The sequence below is a fragment of the Phacochoerus africanus genome, chromosome 3, assembly GCF_016906955.1.
Source record: "Phacochoerus africanus isolate WHEZ1 chromosome 3, ROS_Pafr_v1, whole genome shotgun sequence".
Taxonomy (NCBI): domain Eukaryota; kingdom Metazoa; phylum Chordata; class Mammalia; order Artiodactyla; family Suidae; genus Phacochoerus; species Phacochoerus africanus.
Window position 1 is genome coordinate 36,523,284 of NC_062546.1, and position 20,757 is coordinate 36,544,040.

The 20,757-nt window shown below is 42.3% G+C and overlaps 2 protein-coding genes across 3 annotated transcripts in view; one reads left to right on the top strand and one right to left on the bottom strand.

Annotated features, from left to right (window-relative positions):
- Positions 1-1,015: 1,015 nt before the first annotated feature.
- Positions 1,016-19,317, bottom strand: POLR3F (RNA polymerase III subunit F). 2 transcript variants are annotated; one of them, XM_047771622.1, is made up of 10 exons: positions 19,118-19,317; positions 17,680-17,797; positions 10,888-10,955; positions 10,429-10,449; positions 10,237-10,304; positions 7,890-8,002; positions 5,044-5,187; positions 4,714-4,821; positions 3,541-3,732; positions 1,016-1,866 (listed from the first exon to the last, which is right to left on the bottom strand). In XM_047771622.1, the coding sequence occupies exons 1-10, from the start codon at positions 19,177-19,179 to the stop codon at positions 1,789-1,791; spliced, it is 972 nt and encodes a 323-aa protein (XP_047627578.1). In that variant the 5' UTR covers positions 19,180-19,317; the 3' UTR covers positions 1,016-1,788. The 2 variants fall into 2 exon arrangements, with proteins under 2 accessions (XP_047627578.1, XP_047627579.1); XM_047771623.1 differs by lacking the exon at positions 10,429-10,449 and having other exon boundaries at positions 19,118-19,316.
- A 317-nt stretch (positions 19,318-19,634) lies between these two features.
- DZANK1 (double zinc ribbon and ankyrin repeat domains 1) overlaps positions 19,635-20,757 on the top strand; it is a 67,638-nt gene continuing 66,515 nt past the window's right edge. The window contains 1 exon segment of the mRNA XM_047771621.1: positions 19,635-19,806. The gene's annotated coding sequence lies outside the window, so the exon portion shown is untranslated.

The following is a 20,757-nucleotide window of genomic DNA, read 5'->3' on the forward strand; positions in this document are numbered from 1 at the left end:
TGGTTCGTTAGTCGGGTTCATTAACCCCTGAGCCACAATGGGAGCTCCTGATTGTAAGCTTTAAAAAAATTTCTGGCTGGAGTTCCCTTGTGGCACAGCAGGTTAAAGATCTGGCATTGTCAATGTAGTAGCTTATATCACTGCTATGGTACAGGTTTGATCCCTGGCCTGGGAACATCCATTTGCCTCAAGCGTGGGCAAAACAGAAACAAAAGAAAATAAAACTCTGGCTATCAAGGAATAATGCAACATCTATATTTAAAACATAAGCTGGTTCCTTCTCTCCACTTCTAACTCTCCTCCAAGTTCAGTTTTCTCATTAAATGAGGCTGGTGCCTCTGTGATAGGCCAGGTCCCGGGAGGGACAGGTACTGTTTTGTTTTGTTTTTTGTCTTTTGTCCTTTTAGGGCTGTACCAGCAGCATATGGAGGTTCCCAGGCTAGGGGTCTAATCGGAGCTGTAGCCGCCAGCCTACGCCAGAGCCGCAGCAACGCAGGATCCAAACTGCATCTGCAACCTACACCACAGCTCACAGCAACGCCAGATCCTTAACCCACTGAGCAAGGCCAGGGACCGAACCTGCAACCTCATGGTTCCTAGTCAGATTTGTTAACCACTGAGCCATGATGGGAACTCCTCAAAATAACTCTTATGTTGGCTCTCCAAACTGGTGTTTGAACTCAGGTCCCAGGATAAGCTTTCCTTTCCCTAGGTCCCATGCTTGCGGCCTGGACACAAACTTCTGAGTGGTGCTACAAAGTGAAAATACAACAGCTGAGATCCTAAAGAGCCCTATAGCTAATATCTGTGCAGCAATACATCATGTAACCTGTTGTTCTCTACAGAGCTGAAGATTGGGACTGAAAGTGCTATTAGAACTGAGGACAATTATAATGGCTTCCTGCTTATTATGCCATGATTTTTTAGAACAGAGTAAGGAAACAAATCTAAAACAGGATAAGAAAAGAAGAATGATATTCCCTCCCTCCAAATACAGTAAGTAGAAGGCAATGGATTATTTTTAGTTTTAATTTTAATTAAATAAGAACCTAAGGGAAAATTCCAGCAAATAATACAGTTGAGCCACAGAGTGAAACTTGTAAGACTTTAACAAAGAAGGAGCAGTAAAAATATTCCCTTTAGAATAAGAATAATATTTATGCACTGAGAACATTTCCTTGACAATGGTCGTCATTTGGGTTTGAGGTAAGTACAGAGACATAATCCTCTGAAAGAACAGTTCTGACATAAAAAAGGAATCAATAGTGTCTGGAAAAGGGATGTTCCCCTCTCTCCCCCACTCATGCTCTAAGTTTGCTGTGTCCTCCCCTGCTATTCCTACCTTCACCACTTTTAAGTTCTTCTCAATGAAACCACTGAGAAAAAAAAACAGAAATGGCAATAGTAAGCCATATATAAAAAATTCCCAATGAAGACCTTAATAAATAACTTTAAAATGGGCATTTTAAAGCTCCAGTCATTATCACAGTACTTGGTGAATATGGGATGTTGGCTTCTTTTTCTGTGAATTATCAAAAATCTTGGACGTTTCAGAGTGTGGTCTTCCAGAAATATTTGATTTATTGAAGGATAGATTTTACTACTAACCTTACCTGTTGCTTATTCTGTTGACTACCAACATAAATTTAGTCTTCAAAAATACTTTTCCATAGCAATAAGTCTGTATCTTGGAAGTTTGCCTTGAAGTGAATCTGATGTTCCATCATTAATTACTTGCTTCCAATGTAACTTCATTGGCAAAATGTCAGTAAAGTTCGTATCTCTCTATTAAAATTCAAGCCACTCTGTCATGTAAATACAGTTCGATGGGGAAATCTCACCACCTTCGTGGCAGTCATCAAATACCTTTAAAAAAGAAAAAAGTTTATAAACACTGAGGTTTTAAAAAGTTTAAGAATGCTGAGGTTTTAAATTATTACTTTATAAAATTATTACATTACAGATAATGTCTTAATATCAACTACAACTGAAATTTCTAATAAAATATCCCAGCCCCAACTGTTTATTTAAAGCAATATTAACAACAAAACTTTCAAATTGAAAGAGGTTATTAGGACTGTATGTAAGAACATACTGAAACAGGACTTGCTTTGTGATCAGTCAGTGAGAGACCTTTCACTTTAGCATTAAGATAACCATGTTTGGAGTTCCTGTGTGGCTCAGTGGAAACAAATCTGACTAGCATCCATGAGGACGCAGGTTCGATCCCTGGCTTTGCTCAGTGGGTTAAGGATCTTGTGTGGCTGTGGCATAGGCCAGCAGCTACAGCTCCGATTTAACCCCTAGCCTGGGAACCTCCACATGCCACAGCCGCAGCCCTAAAAAGACACACAAGGAGTTCCCCTCATGGCTCAGCGGTTAGTGAACCTGACTGGCATTCATGAGGACACAGGTTCGATCCTGGCCTCACTTGGTGGGTTAAGGATCTGGCGTTGCCATGAGCTGTGATGCAGGTCGCAGACGCAGCTTGGATCCTATGTTGCTATGGCTGTGGTATAGGCCAGCGGCTACAGCTCTGATTAGACCCCTAGCCTGGGAACCTCCATGTGCCTTGGGTGCAGCCCTAAAAGACCAAAAAAAAAAAAAAAGACACACACATAAAGATAACCCCGTTCACTTGCCCACTGGGGTGCTGGCAGGTAACAAGAGCCCAGGAAGGGAGATCTATACACACAAATGACTTAACTGACCAAACACCCCCTGTTTAGCTACCTTCTTTGTGTGAAAGGTGATAAATGGAATTCCCAACAGGTTAGCCTTTTTTATGAGAGCTGAAACCAGGGCATAGAGAGCTTAGGCGTGTAGATCATAAAACACAGGCCAGCAGGCCAAGGATATAAATGCCATGAGGGCTGGGACAGTGCCTGCAGCACATGGGTGGTGCTCAGGAGCTCTCTGGGAAGGAACAAATGAAAATGTGGGTGGGCCAGGCCTCAGGAAAGCACATCACTTCTAGCTGTGAGTCCTGGCTGCTGTGTCTGAGCTGTATGCTCTCAGAGCGCCCTTAGCCTAAGTTCCCTCATGCTTAAAGGGAAATGACACTGCCAGCTGCGAGGGACCTGAGGGTTAAATGAGACCACAGAGACCTTCACGAACATGTCTGGCCCATGACAGGTTCTCAATAAATCTCAGTTCCCTCCCTACGTAGGTTAAATGATTTGCTCCCATCAAAAAATTGTCCATTTTGTGTGATGATCATTATAACAACTATAGATGTGATAAATTCATTTGAGTAATAAAAAAAATAAAATAAATAAATAAACCAAAAAACCAAAACCAAATGAAACAAAACAAAAAAAATTGTCCATTTTGGGACCAGAAAACAAATTTCTTTAACCTGGTTGTTCTAGGAATGTATGGTGATCATTTGCTCATTAAAGGCCTGTCCTCAAGGTTACATGGAGGCTTCAGCAGCACTGGTTCAACCCTAGGTTTGAGAAAACTAGGGTGTGCTTGCTGGGGTTATGCAGCTTTGCACTTGGTGGCAGTGAAGTGTACAATGATGCCACTTGAACTCACCGGGCAGAGTCCACAGGGGGCCCGGACCAATCCCGTGGGAGAGATGATTGGGTTGACTGCCCTGTATAGTTTCATATGCCCGTCCACACTGCCAACAGTGCCTTCTTTTGCAGCAATGATGGTCATCTCCACTTTCCCATCATAAATGAGCGTATTCAAGATGGTCTCAATGTCCTCCATGGACAACTCTACCTAAAAAAGGGACATGTTAGAAAGGACCCAAAGACAAGGAGACACCCTTCTGGAGGGTGGTTAACTGAGCTCATGCTGAGCTTGACACTTGTTGACATCTTCACTCTCCTAAGTAAGATCCAGACATCTCATAACATTTCTTTGGCAAGAATCTGATGGAGAGTTATAAAATGGTTGAGCATCAAATAGTCCAAATTCCTGTTTTTTTGTGAAAGAAACATCGGCAACCCAGGAAATGAAAATGACTTGTCCAAGTGACTGCTTCAGTTTCTTCTCTGATGTTGTCCATATGTACGGATGTTCAGAAGAGTGTGCTGACACCACCACTTGCATCTCATAAGGAGGAAAATACCAATTAGTGACAACTGATATGATGACTGATGTTTGGCACATATGTTGAAATGTCCCCCAGAGAGTCACAGACTTGTCAGAACAGACTTGAATCTGGCAGTGAAACAAACTGCCAGGCCTACACTCTGCTACCCTGTATCCCAGGCTCAAGCACATACAGTTCACCAAGTGCCCGATGGCAATGACCGCCTTTGCCTAACTGGCTTAGAATGGTACTTTCTCAAAATGGGTTCTGCAGAATATACACAGGTATCACCTGAAAAAAGCATCTGTGTCAGGTGTGTCTGGAATATACTGTAAACTATATCCCTGTGATGAAGAATAAGTATTTTGTTTTTGGTCTTTTTGCCTTTTCTAGGGCTGCTCCCACGGCATATGGAGGTTCCCAGACTAGGCGTCCAATCGGAGCTGCAGCAACACCAGAGCCACAGCAACACAGGATCCGAGCCGCGTCTGCAACCTACACCAAAGCCCACAGCAACGCCGGATCCTTAACCCACTGAGCAAGGCCAGGAATCGAACCTGCAACCTCATGGTTCCTAGTCAGATTCGTTATCCACTGCGCCATGACAGGAACTCCTGAAGAATAAGTTTTTAAGAACAAGATAAAATTAGAAACTGAGTTCTGACCTTACTGATCCCCAACTCACAGATATACTTCCACACTTCATGTGATGAAGCAAAGGAACTATTTCTTTGGATCACGGGATTCTGTTTGCTTTCTCTTGCCGTTTCTGCCTATAAGGATAGAAACATAAATTTCAGGAAGAATTCTGGTGTTTTCTAAATACAGTTTATATAGAGTGAAAGCAACAGAATGTATTTTGTTTAGTGAAAAAGAACAATTTCAATATTTTCAATTGAAATAAAATATGATGTACAAGATTAAACATTTCTTGTGAAGAAACTTAAAAAAAAAAAAATATCTACAGTGATCATGTGACCTCAGTTATGCCTCACCTTGGTTTGCAAGAATTTGAAACACTGTTGGTTAAGCACTTCTACAAATTCAGATTCAAAATCCTGGTCACTGTACCAGGCTCCTCCAGTCACAGACCGGTCCGGCTGCAGGTTATAGAGCATATACACCTTCTTTTTAGAGGCCTAAGGAAAAAACATGCAGAGCAGATGGTTCAAAGGTAACAACACAGGCTTCCAAAACTAAGACTTCAAAGCCTCCCAAACTTTATATTTCAGAACAGTTTTGGGCTTACAGAATTATTGCAAAGATGGTACAGACTGCCCACTGACCTTGTGCTCAGCTTCCCCTATTAGCAACATCTGACATTACTAGAGTACATTTGTTACAATTAACGAGCCAATATTAATATGTCAGTACTAACTCTTAGGTCTATATTTTATTGAGGATTTCCTTAGTTTTTCCCTAATGTCCTTTCTATGGTCTACGATGCTATCCAGAACACTACATTACATTTACTCATTTGCGTAAGTAAATGTAAATACATAAATTTTAGTTGTGACAGTTTTCTCAGACTTTCCTTGTTATTGATGAATTTATCAGTTTTGAGAAACTCACCTGAATGGCAAAAATTCTGTAGAATGTCCCTTAACTGGGATTTGTCTGATTAGACTGGAAAAAGGACCACAGAGGTAAAGTGCCCTTCTCATATTTCAGCAAGGGTACCTGAGCAGCACCAAGTGATGACTGACTGTCATCAATAAAACTTATCAGGAGTTCCTGCTGTGGCTCAGCAGGTTAAGAACCCTACATAGTGTCTATGAGGATGCGGATTCGATCCCTGGCCTTGCTCAGTGGGTTAAGGCATTGCCACAAGCTGCGGTGTAGGTCGCAGATGCAGCTTGGATCCACTGTTGCCATGGCTATGGGGTAGGCCAGCAGCTGCAGCTCTGATTTGACCCCTAGCCCAGGAATTTTCATGTGCTGCAGATGAGGCCACAAAAAGGAAAAAAAAAAAAAAATATATATATATATATAAAAAACGTATCAGCATTGACATTACAAATTGATCACCTGATCTGAGGTGGTGGTTCTCAGTTTTCTCCACTGTGAAGTTACTTTCTGCCGCCCTTTCCATTTGTGGAAAGAAGCCACCATGCACAGCTCAGACTTAAGGACTGGGAGTTATGCTCTATTTCTTTGAGGATGGAAGGTCTACTAAATCATTTGGAATTCTTCTGCATGGGAGATTTGTCTGTTTCCTCCCATTATTGACTTATTCAAACATCTTTATCAGTATGGACTCACGAATATCTATTTTATATTTTGGGTTACAATCTAATACTGATTTTTGATTTCTAGTTTGAAACTTTGAAAACATCATGCGAGGTGAAAGAAACCAGGCACCAAAGACCACATGAAATGTTCAGAAAAGGCAAATCTATAAAGACAGAAAGTATGTTAATGATTGTCAAGGCTTGGGGACAGGGAGGCTAGGGAGTAGCTGCTAGTGAAGTCACATCTTAGGGTGATGAAGATATTCTAAAATTAGAAGAGTGTGATGGTTGCAGAACTCTGAATATACTACAACCCACTAAATCTCAATAAAGCAGTTACTAAAAAATATTAAAAAAAAATAGACACTTGATTGGCAAAATGAAGCATGAAGCCAGGCATGGGTATGTAGGGATTCACTGTTATTTTACATGCTTTTGTATATATTTGAAATTATTCAGTAAAAATACAGCAGAGAAATAATATTCTAAATGAGGGAGTGGTATGATAACTATCATTGATAAATAAAATCACTGATGAATATAAAATCCTTTTTTTTTTTTTTTGTCTTTTTGCCATTTCTTGGGCCATTCCCATGGAATAGGGAGGTTCCCAGGCTAGGGGTCGAATCGGAGCTGTAGCTGCCGGCCTACGCCAGAGCCACAGCAACGCAGGATCCAAGCTGCATCTGCGACCTACACCACAGCTCACGGCAATGCCGGATCGTTAACCCACTGAGCAAGGGCAGGGATCGAACCTGCAACCTCATGGTTCCTAGTCAGATTCGTCAACCACTGCGCCACGACGGGAACTCCAGAATATCAAATTCTTATATGCTGAATTTTGTGTTCAAGCACTTTATTTTTTGGCCATGCCTGTGGCATGTGGAAATTCCCGAGCCAAGGACTGAACCTGCACCACAGCAGTGACAAAACCAGATCCTTAACCCACTGAGCACCTGCAGCATGTGGAAGTTTCCAGCTAGGGGTCAAATCGGAGCTGCAACTGGCAGCCTACACCGCAGCCACAGCAACACCAGATCTGAGCCCCATCTGCGACTTACACCACAGCTCATGGTAACATTGGATCCTTAATCCACTGAGGGAGGCCAGGGATCAAATCCACATTCTCATGGATACTAGTCAGATTCATTTCTGCTGCACCACAAAGAGAACTCCATGACCTACATTTAAAAAAATCTTTTTTTTGTCTTTTTTATCTTTTGTTGTTGTTGTTGTTGTTGCTATTTCTTGGGCCGCTCCCTCGGCATATGGAGGTTCCCAGGCTAGGGGTCTAATCGGAGCTGTAGCTACCGGCCTACGCCAGAGCCACAGCAACGTGGGATCCGAGCCGCGTCTGCAACCTACACCACAGCTCATGGCAACGCCGGATCGTTAACCCACTGAGCAAGGGCAGGGACCGAACCCGCAACCTCATGGTTCCTAGTCGGATTCGTTAACCACTGCGCCACGACGGGAACTCCTAAAAAAATCTTTTTTGATCAGTTGTTTTAAATCACGACATAGCTTAAAGAACAATAAGAGCCTGAAATATACTTGGAGAAATACATGTACAGTGAATGTTCAGGGGAAGAAAAGAGAAGACTACTTACTGCCACAGACTTAACAGCTTTGATAAGCTTTTTACTTTCTAGATTCTTTAGAATTTTGTTAATTTCTGTCAATGGCAAGTTGCTTTTGTATCGGATATCTCTGCTCCATATTCCTATAAGAAAGTAAAGTAAAATAAGTTGAACATTACAGGATTTGTGTTTCTCTTCCCATTGCTTATATCTCATTACAAATCTAGCAAAATACATATATATGTATGTGTACCTAGAGCAGAGCTATAGGAAAAATGACTAAGAGGTAAGAACCTTAGACTGAGTGACAAAAATATTCAACACAATACAGAAATTATATGTTCTATTTGCTAACTGGAAATTTCTTGGAATGCTAGTGTGGCCCCCTTTTGAAAATCATATAAAAAGGACATTTTTGTAATGTTAGAAAAATCTTGAATATAATTGAATTAACTTGTATTGTTTTTCCATGCCCTCCTGTACTCTAACCCCTTTTTTGTGGAAATTTCACTTTATACTGTTTATGTGAAAAACAAACTTAAGTTTGGGCCAGGGTGAACTGCCATTCTCAATATAGAGCAAAAAAAAAAAAAAAAGCTCTTTATGGGAGCATCTGTATGCATGTATGTCCATTATTTATACAACATTCTGTTTGGAAAACAGAAAGATTATAGTTCTTATGGTCACTAAAGGCCTGTGCAGAAAGCTATGATTTTTCTTTCAAAGAAGGAAATGTGTTACATAAAGAGAATTTATGTAAAAATATTTTGCTGCATTTTCTTCCCAGCATAAAGGCATGAAATAGGAAGAATATTTTATTTTTTGTCTTTTTGCCTTTTCTAGGGCCACTCCCTCCGCATACGGAGGTTCCCAGGCTAGGGGTTAAATCAGAGCTGTAGCCTCTGGCCTACACTAGAACCACAGCAACATGGGATCCAAGCCATGTCTGCGACTTACACCACGGCTCACGGCAACACCGGATCCTTAACCCACTGAGCAATGCCAGGGACCGAACCTGCAACCTCATGGTTTCTAGTCAGATTCGTTAACCACTGCACCACGACAGGAACTCCCCAGAAGAATATTTTAAATAGAGAGTGATTTATTCATATTTATTATTATTTTTTTTAATTTTAGGGCTGCAGGTGCGGCATATGGAAGTTCTCAGGCTAAGGGTTGAATCAGAGCTACAGCTGCTGGCCTACACAGCCAGATTCGAGCTGCATCTGCAACTTACACTGCAGCTTGTGGCAATGCTGGATCCTTAACCCACTGAGAGAGGCCACGGATCGATCCTGCATCCTCATGGATACGAGTCAGACTCATTTCAGCTGAGCCACAATGGGAACTCCTGTTTTCAAAATGTTAATTTAACTTCCTAACATATATAAAAATCACATGATTTCAGGTTACATCATAATTGTTGAAGCTAATATCGGTGACTCAAGTAGATCTTAAATTATAATAGTAGCAAGGGCTACTATAGTCTTCAAGGGCAATAGAAAAGGAACTAAATAGCTGTTGAGGAAACTACATCAGACACTGCCATACTGCACTAGGCATCCTCTGGTTTGTGCAAAAACCAGAGATGTTACTGTCCACAACTTACAGAGGAGAGGAAGAAATAAAAGTTTCTAAAATTTAGAACGTGAATACTGGAGTTCCCGTTGTGGCGCATCGGAAACAAATCCATGAGGTTGCGGGTTTGATCCCTGGCCTCACTCAGGGGTTAAGGATCCCACATTGCCGTGAGCTGTGGCGTAGATCACAGATGAGTCTTGGATCCTGAGTTGCTGTGGCTGTGGCGTAGGCCAGCAACAACAGCTCCAATTAGACCCCTAGTCTGGGAACCTCCATATGCTGACGCTGCGGCCCTAAAAAGACAAAAAAAAAAAAAAAGAAAGTGAATATTAAAAAAAAAACAACCCTAAGTTTGCACTGAGGGTTTGGGACAGAAATACTATAAAATTGGGTTGTAATGATCATTGTGCAACTAAAACAAACAAACAAAAAAGCCCTTAAGTTTTAATTTATTTATTTTGAATGAATAACACATTCACATGATTCAGAATTTGGACATTTCTTTCCATCCCTACCCACAGCCATCTGGTCCCTGTCTCCCTTCAGGCAACAAAAGCATCATTCCTGAGTGTCCTTCAAGCCTATGTACATTACACACACACACACCCACACACACACACACACCCACACACACACACCCACATATGTGTGTGTGTGTTCCATTTTTTTCCCCTTTTAACACAAATGGCTGCATACTCTCCTGACTGATCCATACCCTGGGAAGCCAGGATCTCAGTTCCTATATCTGGTCCTAAAGACGATGGGTTTTTTTCTGCTTGTTTCTGCACATGCTTACCTTTATTTCCTGCATCCTCTATGATTTGATATACTAGTTTCTCTTGATTATCTGATCCTTTCATTTTACTGCAGGGGAATAAAGTAGAATTAAAAAGGCAAAGAGGTACAGGATAATCTAATAATCTACACAACTAAATGAATCAGCAGACAAGGTCATCACATTTACTGATTTACCAAAACAAGGGCTTACCTTAAAAAGAATGAGACAGGGCTGTATGTACCAGAATGAAAAGATGTCCATGATATAGTAAGTGAAAAAAACAAGTTGCAAAACAGTATGGATAGCATGATCCAATTTTTGTTTAAAAAAAAAAAAAGAAAAGAGATTATATATAAATATATGGAATATAAATATATAATCGTCTATATGTATTTACATATACCTATAAGAGATTATATATAAATATATGGAATATAAATATATAATCATCTATATGTATTTACATATACCTATAAGAAAGATATATACCACTATATTAATAAGAGCAGTTATCTCTGGGAAATGGAACTCATGATGGTAGGTGAGATGATTATGTAGGACAGATTTACATTATGCTTTACTTTATGCTGCACTGGCTCCCCCACCCCCCAGATTTATACTTCTTTCATGATATTAAAATCTCCTTAAAATAAAAAATTAGGTGCTTACCCAGCATTCTGAGAGTCCTTTATTCTATACAGAAGGCCTGTATTGCTTCTTAAGAGATCCAACTGACCCTAAAGTTGTTAGTTTGTTTTTTTTTAAGAGAAAATAGCAGTGAGTTATTTGGGAGATATATCAAATCCAATGATAAACACATTAATATATTCTTCAATAGTTTATATGGATTAAAATATCCTACCTCCCATAGTTATTTGTCAGTTCCTCACTTGAGACTTAAGCTTCTTCCTACATATCACATGTGATATATTTTTAAGAACTTAGCTCTTTATCTCATCATTTCCCAAAATATTAATACCTAATAATTTTCTACATGCTTGATCCTGGCTTGGTTATATGATCAATGCTTTAAAGAATTTTAAACAAAAGTCAGAATAACAAATAAAAATCCATATTCAAGCAAATTCAGTTAAGTGTATCAAATATAAATATAATACAATAATTTACCTAAAAATGTTCAAATAAAAGCTAAACATGCAAAAATATTCTATGAAAGTGATGAAGTAAAATTTACAAAGTTAATAGTAACATTTACTGATGTGCATGATTTCTGAAATGTTACATGAAAATTAGGTGGAAAAGTTGACCAGTGAATAAAAGGCTTGCAGTAGTTTTGTTCTTATACAAGTCAAAAGTAAAATAAAGCATGTCTGTCATGCTTCTGCATTTCTCTGGTTCTGAACTTGGAAGAACCCAGATGGCTGACCAATGGGCTGTCAGCAGTTCAGGGAAGTATGGCTAAGAGAAGCCCCGTTCCCATGGGTTAAGGCCGAGCAGACCCATGACCTGGAATCTGGTTTACATAAATGGCTTAACAGCAATACTTTCCTCCCTCTCCGGCCCCAGAAGTGGAAAAATTGAACCACAAAGGCCAATCTGGAGGCTCCATGAAAATTGTCCTGGGTATTTTTGATGTGAACTGCATTAAATCTTCAGACTGCTTTGAGTAACAGGGATATTTTAATTATATCTAGTCCATGAACATGGGACATCTTTCCATTTCTTTGTAGCATCTTCCATTTCCTTCATCAGTGTTTTACAGTTTTCAGAGTTAGGTCTTTCACTTCCTTGGTTAAGTTTATTCCTAAGTATTTTATTCTTTTTATGTGATTTTTAAGTGAGATTTTCTTGTTTCCTCTTTTTGATAGTTCATTATCAGTGTATAGAAAAGCAATAGATGTCCAGATACTAATCTTGATCCTGCGACTTTACTGAATTCATTTATTAGTTCTAATAGTTTAGGGTTTTTTTAATGCACCTGCAGCACAGGGAGGTTCCTAGGCCAGAGACTGAACCTGTGCCACAGCAATGACAACACAAGAACTTTAACCCACTGAGGCACAAGGGAACTCTCAGTTCTAAAAGTTTTGTTTTGTTTTGTTTTTGTTTTTTGCTTTTTAGGGCCACACCCATGGCATATCGAAGTTCCCAGGCTAGGGGTCAAATCGGAGCTACAGCTGCCAGCCTACGCCACAGCCACAGCAACTCAGGATCTGAGACTTGTCTGGGAACTACACCACAGCTCACAGCAATGCTGGATCTTTAACCCCATTGAGTGAGGTAAGGGATTGAACCCATGTCCTCATGGATCCTAGTAGGGTTCGTTTACCACTGAGCCATGAAAGGAACTCCCTGGCTTTTATGTTAAAACACGTTCCCTCTATAATAACTTCAATGAGTTTTTTTTTTATTATTATGAATGGATGTTCAATTTTGTCAAATGCTTTTTCATGATCATACTGACAGTGTCACATGATTTTTAGCCTTTTGTTAATGTATTACACTGATTTATTTGTGCATACTGAATATTTTCACATCCTTAGAATAAATCCCATTTGATGATGCTGTATGATCCTTTCTGTGTATTGTTGAACTCAGTTTGCTAATACTTTGTTAAGGATTTCTGCATGTGTATTCATCAGCAACACTGGCCTCTAATTTTCTTTTTTTGGTAGTATCTTTGTCTGGTCTCTGTATCAGAGTAATGGTGGCCTTATAGAATGAATTTGGGAGTGTTTTCTTTTTTTTTCTTTTGATTGTGCCCACAGCATTCAGAAGTTCCCAGGCCAGGGACTGAACCTGAGCCATAGCAGCGACTCAAGTCACAGCAGTGACAATGCCAAATCCATAACTGCTAGGCCACCAGGGAACTTCCTGGGAGTGTTTTCTCTGTTTCAATTTTTTAGAACAGTTTGAGAAGGACAAGTATTTGCTCTTCTTTATATGTCTGGTAGAATTCCCCTGTGAAGCCATCCAGTCTTGGACTTCTGTTTGCTGGGAGGTTTCTTTTTTTTCCTTTGCCATGCTTGTGGCACCTGGAAGTTCCTGGGCCAGTGATCAGAACCTGTGCACAAGAGTTCCCACTCTGGTATAATGGGCTTGGCAGCATTTTTGGAGTGCTGGGATGAAGGTTTGATTCCTGGCCCAGCACAGTGGGTAAAGAATCTGGCATTGCTGTGGCTGCAGCTTAGGTCACAACTGTGGCTCAAATCCGATCCCTGGCCTGGAAACCCATATGCTATGACCCAAGCTATTGCAGTGACAATGCCAGATCCTTAACCTGCTGCACCATAAAAGAACTCTGATGGTAGTTTTTTGATTACTAATTCAATTTTATTACTAGTGATTAGTCTGTTTAGATTGTCTATTTCTTCCTGATCATCAAATTTTTTTTTTTTTTTGGTCTTTTGAGGGCCGCACCTAGAGAATATGGAAATTCCCATGCTAGGGGTCAAACTGGAGCTGCAGCTGATGGCTGACATCGGAGCCACAGCAACGTGGGATCTGAGCCACATAGGCAACCTACACCACAGCTCACGGCAGTGCCAGATCCTTAACCCACTGAGTGAGGCCAGGGATCAAACCCCCGTCAGCAAGGATATTAGCTGGGTTCATTACTGCTGAGCCATGTTTTTACCTTGCTGTCTTTTGAATGCTCTGTTTAACTTTTGCCATTTTAGTTACATGTCTTGATGTGGGTCTCTTTAATTTTATTTGGGGCCCTGTGTTTCCTGTACCTGGATATGTTTTCTTCTTCAGGTTTGGCAAGTTTTTAGCCATAATTTTATCAAAGACATTTTTGATCCCTTTCTTTCCTTCTGCTCCTTCTGGGACCCCTATAATGTGAATGTCTGATGTTTGATGTTATCCCAGAGGTCCCTTAAACTGTCCTCATTTTTTTAACATGCTTTTCTTTTTGCTGTTCTGACTGGGTAATTTCCATTACTCCACCCTCCAGATCACTTATGTGTTCTTCTGTATCCCCAGGTCTGCTGTTACTTCCTTACAGTGTTTTTCATTTCAGTTATTGTATTCTTCAGCTCTGACTGATTCCTTTTTATTGTTTTTATACTTTATTTATTTTTTATTTTTTTAGGGTCACATCTGAGCCATATGGAAGTTCCCAGGCTAGGGGCTGAATCAGAGCTACAGCTGCTGGCCTATGCCACAGCCACAGCCACAATGGATCCTCGACACACTGAGCGAGGCCAGGGATCAAACCTGCATCCTCCCATGTATACTAGTTGGATTTGTTTCCACTGCGCCACAATGGGAACTCCCTATTTTTTTATACTTTCTGATTCCTGGTTAAAATTGTCACCAAGTTCATCTATTCTTTCCCCAAGTTCAGTTAGCATTCTTGTTACTAATGCTTTAAACTCTATCTGGTAAACTATTCATTTCTATTTCATTAATTGTATTTTCAGGTTTTTTTCTTGTTTTTTTTTTTCTTTGTCTATTTAGGGCTGCATCCTTAGCATATGGAAGTTCCCAGGCTAGGGGTCAAATTGGAGCTGTCGCTGCCAGTCTATACCATAGCCACAGCAAAGCTAGATTTGGGCCGTGTCTGTAACTTAAACCACAGCTCACAGCAATGCTGGATCCTTAACCCACTGAGCAAGGCCAGGGATCGAACCCTTGTCCTCATGGATACTAGCCGGGTTCATTAACCACTGAGCCATGACAGGAACTCTTGTTTTTTTTTTTTTGCCATTTCTTGGGTGGCTCCCGCAGCATATGGAGGTTCCCAGGCTAGGGGTCTAATTGGAGCTGTAGCCACCGGCCTACGCCAGAGCCACAGCAACGCGGGATCCGAGCCGCGTCTGCAACCTACACCACAGCTCACGGCAACGCCGGATCGTTAACCCACTGAGCAAGGGCAGGGACCGAACCCGCAACCTCATGGTTCCTAGTCGGATTCGTTAACCACTGTGCCACGACGGGAACTCCCTCTTGTTCTTTCTTGAAACAAATTCCTTTGTCTTCTCATTTTGGTTAACTTTCTATTAAATTAATGTGAAGGTTACCTATTCTGGTCTTAAAGGGATATCCTTGCATGGGAGCATCCCTATTTGGTCTGTGTGTACCCAGTGGCTTTGGTGGGAGAACTGAATCTGAAGTGACCTTGGGTCACATGTTCCCCCAGGGTGTGCTAGCAGTTATGACCTTGGTGAGAGGTGGGGCTGGAGATGAAGGAGCTAAGCCAGAGCCAGGTGTGAACCATGGCTTCTCCTACACTTAGTGGCCATCACTGCCCTATTAGGGGTGGGATCAGAAACCCTGAGGGTCTGAGGTAGTCCCATTCCCTTTAAGTGTGCACTCCTCACACTCCTGCAATGGCACCTTCACCACAGAGGGGAGCAGTGCTGAAATAACTGTGGCCAGGGCATGTGCTGGGATGGTCTTGGCATGCCAGTCAGAAGTTCCAGACAGCTCCCAATCCACTGCCTCCAGGAGTGCCAGTAAAAGCCATTCTTGCCCCATTCAGATGCAGTCCAGGTCTAAGCCAGCTCTGTCCCTTCCAAATATGCACTGTCCTCTGCACTGGTAACCTTCACCTTAGTGTGGAGCCATGCTGGAGCTAGAGGGGTCAGGGCCAGCCATGGAAACCAGCCAGAGCCCAGGGCAGTTTCAATCTACTTCTTCAACCTTATTCATACCAGAAAGCAAGTGTGTGAATGCTCTTCAGGCATAAAATCTTGCCTTTTTTTTTTTTTTTTTTTAAATAGCCCTCCTGTAAGCGCCACTGGGAGACTGCTTTTCAAAATAGCAAAGGAGGAGTTCCCATCATGGCCTAGTGATAGCAAACCTGAGTAGTATCCATGAGGATGCAGGTTCAATCCCTGGTCTCGCTCAGTGGGTTGGGGATCCGGCATTGCCATGAGCTGTGGTGCAGGTTGCAGAGGCGGGCTGGGAGCTATAGCTTTGATTCAACCCCTAGCCTGGGAATTTCCATATGCCACAGGTGTGGGCCCTAAAAGACCAAAAACAAAACAAAACAAAAGAAAAACAAGAAACCAAATCACAGCAAAGGGGCCTTGTTTTCTCGGTGTTGGATCCCAGGGCTGGGGCGCCCAATCTGTGGTTCAAATCCCTCACTCCCCAGGGAGGATCTCCGAGCTCACGATACCCCCCTTTCCTTTTGTGTCTCCTCCTAGGCCATAGGTCCTGACCCGACTGCTTCTTCTCCCTTACTACCTGACTCCTTGTGAATCTTTCTTTACAGCTTTGGTTGTAGATGAGTCTTTCTGCCAGTTTCCAGTTTGTTTTCAGTGAGAGTTGTTCCACATATAAATGTGTTTTTCCTGTGTTTGTGGGAGAAGGTGAGGTCAGCATCCTCCTACATTGCCATCTCCATCTCTTTCCTCACTGCTTTTTTTTTTGTCCATTCCCATGGCACGTGGAGGTTCCCAGGCCAGGGATCAAACCTGTGCCACAGTAGCAACCCAATCCACAGTAGAGGCAACTTGGGATCCTTAACCTGCTGAGTCCTCAGGAACTCTTTATAAATAAAGTTTTAACAGAACATAGCTATACCCATTCATTTCTGTATTGTCCATGGCTGCTTTCTTGCAGAGTTGAATAGTGACAGAAACTGTATGATCTGCAAAGCCCAAAACATATACCATCTGGCACTTTATAGGAAATATTTGCCAACCAAGCTAGAAGGTTCAAGGGAGTGGTTTAACAGAAGGATCACTTGTTGTCAAATCTCCAGAGATCTTAGAAATCCAACAAAGCTTGTAGATTTAAAAAGCCAATCAGTTTTCAGATGTCTTTCAGGTAGAACTCTTTTACCCAATTGCTAAGACTACAGTGAAATGCTCTCAAGACAAGGGAATTTTGCTGATAGGTGAAAGGAAGGAGAATTAGATTTAGACTACAAGGTACCAGCAAGTTGGGTGGTTTTGGACAGCTGGAGAAGAATAACATGAAGGCTTTAGGTTCTTAAGAAGAAAGAAGAGCAGGCAGAAGGGCTTCACTAAAAAGAACCCCACTGCAGTGGCACAGGGGGCTGAATCTGTGCTTCCTTCCAGAGGCCCAGCACTGCCAACATTCACTGGACTTATTCCTCCCTCTAAAATGATCAGAGTGAGACCGTGGGGAGTGATACCCTAGTGAACTGGCTCTGATGACTCACAGAAAAATCAGGGCCAAGGGTTGAGGGAAGGGAAGATATTTCATAGGGAATGGCTATAGGAAGCCACCTGTAGGAAGCAAACAGGTGAGGAGAGACTATGCCTATATGTAGATGTGAACCCTTATGTATCTTAGTGACAATTAGATTAATTAACAATTAAAGTACATTTTTATTTGTCCTGTAAACGCATAAGTATTTCTTCTTTCCCCAATTGAGGTGGTCTGAATTGTCTTCTGGTTTGGAGTCTTATCAGTCACAACCCAACACATTTTCAAGAGTGATTTCATGACCATATAACAGAAAAATAATAATAATCACAACATATAAGAAATTACATTAACTATTTGGATTCACCTTACCATGGACAACAATCTATTGATGGCCACTGCCCGCTGCTGGGCTTCTATGTGCGGCATTTCATTCTGAATTACTTGGTCTGTGATTCCATGAGGGAACTGGTGACATAATTCTATAATCCTAGAAACAAAGGCATTAATGATATTCATGTTTTTACCTATTTTAAGAGGCAGTAGGGGGAAAAAAAATCCAGGCAGAGCAGTTTGGAATTGTGCCTTTTTTCACATTTGGCAGATGATCTGGGTTTCTACAGTGGTTCTGAATCAAAGCATGTTAAAAATGAGGAGATGATTTTGAAACACACATTTACATTATTATAAGAGAAGCATTTGTTTTCTTTATTAAGATGACCTTTAAAGGAGAATAAAAGTCAAATGGAAATATAGGAAAACATACTAAAGCTAAGATTTCAATTTTGTCAGATGAAACAAGTGTGGCAACGTGAAGATACAGTGCCTTGGGTGGCCGTAAGGCAGGAGGCAAACCAAACACTTTTGGTGGGAAGTCAAAATTTGTTATGACAATTTGCCATCACTGGGATCTGCTTTTGGAATGATCCCTAACAAAAATAAACCCCAAACTTCACTTTGTCATAGGATCATCATATGTGTTATTCATAATAGTTTGAGAACGTTGGAGTCTTTAAAAACTATGTGGTTACCTAAAAACTGCAATGCACGGGTAGAGACCATAAATCTTGTGTGAGACTGTGGGCACCCTAAAGCCTTCACTTAAATACTGCCTTAAAACCTTTTGGCTTAAGTTGCTTCGTAGTCAAAAACTGCGGCCTAACTTTAGCCAAACTTTTTTTTTTTTTTTAATGCTCTTTAGGGCCGCACCTGCGGCATGTGGAGGTTCCCAGGCTAAGGGTTGAATAGGAGCTACAGCTGCCGGCCTACACCAGAGCCACAGCAACACAGGATCCGAGCCTCATCTGAGAACTACACCACAGCTCACGGCAACGCCGGATCCTTAACCCACTGAGCGAGGCCAGGGATGGAACCCGCAACCTCATGGTTCCCACGGGGATTCATTTCCGCTGCGCCACGACGGGGACTCACAAACGTTCTTTCATGGCAGATCCCTTAATGATAAGGGCAATCCTGGATCAGAAGGTGTACCCACAAGTACTACTGGGAAAATGCCGAGTCTTCACTCGCAGCGTGGATCACTTTAAAGTGAGCAGGAAGCGCGTTGAGTACAGCTTCCCGAACAGCACCAGGGGTAATTCGGCTACACAAAATTGCAAAATGTCAAACTTTTTGAATTTCTTAAGAGTTTTGAATTCCTAGGATAGGAAGGAGGGTTCCAGGCCCCGCCCAGCCCCCGCTCCATACATTCACTCAACCTGCGCCCGCGTCTACTAAGAGTCCCGAAAAAAGGGTCCAAGGCTTTGCGGGGGCTCCCCAGCCGGAAACCGGGCCTTTCGCACCGATTTACCTGTTTTCGATTTCGACCGGATCTGCATCAGGCGGCTGCACCTTCACCTTTACCTCGGCCATGAGGGCGCAGTTCCCACCCCTTGGGGGAAAGGGATTTTAGAACCGAGGGAAAGGGAACCGGGGAACAAGGGAACCGCGAATATAGCGCCCGGCCGGCGCAAGGGGCCTCCCTCCTCCTGTCGCAGCCGGCCCTTCCTTGATTGACGCCTTGAGGTGGCCAAGCCGCGCCTGCGCCGCCTCACTCGCGCCCTCCCGTACAGCTTCTTATTCCTGCTGTTTTTTTCCAGAATGATAGTTATCTGTCGGACCAACGAGCCTGGTTCCCCCATTCTAGGTTGGAACGTCACCTTGTAGCAGTCACCAACCTCTGTCAAGGCACGTCCTCGGATGCCTATCATGCAGTCTGACGACAGGAGCTCCAGGCCAGTACCATTCGCCGGACCAAGCGCAGGGGCGGAGCTAGTTGCTAGGAAGCCTAGTTCCCGCCAATCACCGGCCCAGCTGTCAGTGGGCGGGGCGCGACTCGCAGCGTCTGTGGTAACCCGGACTGCAGTGAAGGAGAGGGCGAAGGGCGTTGAGCTGTGGGCTGTCTGCCTGGGGGCGGCGGCGGTACCTCGGGGGGTCCCAATCGGTTCCCGGTGGTCAGAGGAGGAGGAGGAGGAGTGCATCCCTCACTCCAGCTGAGAGGTAGCGAGTGTCCTTGACTGCATCTGAAGGGCGGGGATGGGGATCAGACGGGGTTCCAGATCCCGGCGGTGAGGGGCAGTCTGGATGCAGGGATGGGGGTGGGGAATGTTGTTGACGCCACACTGCCATTTGGGCCTAACGGATCGGTTTATTTCTTGATCCCCCTACGCTCGGGGCCCACTGGCCTGCCCAGTGTCGGCCTTCCAAGGGCAGCTCCTAGTCGCCGCGCGAATTATTCCCTCCGCAGCTGCTTTTATTTTGAGCTAATTGTAAACAATTTTAATTTCAATTGCCTCTCACTTAGATGAAAATGTGAGGATGGGTAATCTCCAGAGCCCAGCCACCTTTCTGGAAGGGTATTTTTGCTCTACTATCTGAATCTGCAATTTACGTTCCTAGCCTCCGATCTGGAATTATCCAACCAGGCATTAAGTCCCCTGCTTGAATTTAATTATCTCACCTTTGGGTTACAGTCTCTGACAATCCTCAAAGCACAGAGATTTTCAGAGCAACATTATTTAGAATAGCAAAAACCAAAACTAAAGAGAAACTAGCAATAGCTTAAATGCCTAATCACAAATTGATAAGGTTATGTAAGTACTTGACAAATTGTAAATAATAGCGGGGGTTGCAAGAAATACACTATAAAAATTTAGTTTTATGTAGGTTTTATTGAGTAAACCTGTGCATCTATTATCATTGAAATTTGAACAGACCTTCTGAGATGTAAATGGTTGCTGCATTAAGGTGTGGTTTTTGTTTTTGTTTTTTTGTGAATCCTTTAGGTATTAAAAATTATGAACCTCCCTGACTCCCAGGGAAAAGATCACTAAGGCTTCCATTCTCATACTTAATTATTTATAAATACAGTAGATGGAGCAGGAGCCTTTTGTGTTTCTGCTCACTTTTTATATTCATGCCCATTTTCTTCCGGCTGTCGTTCTTCTGAAA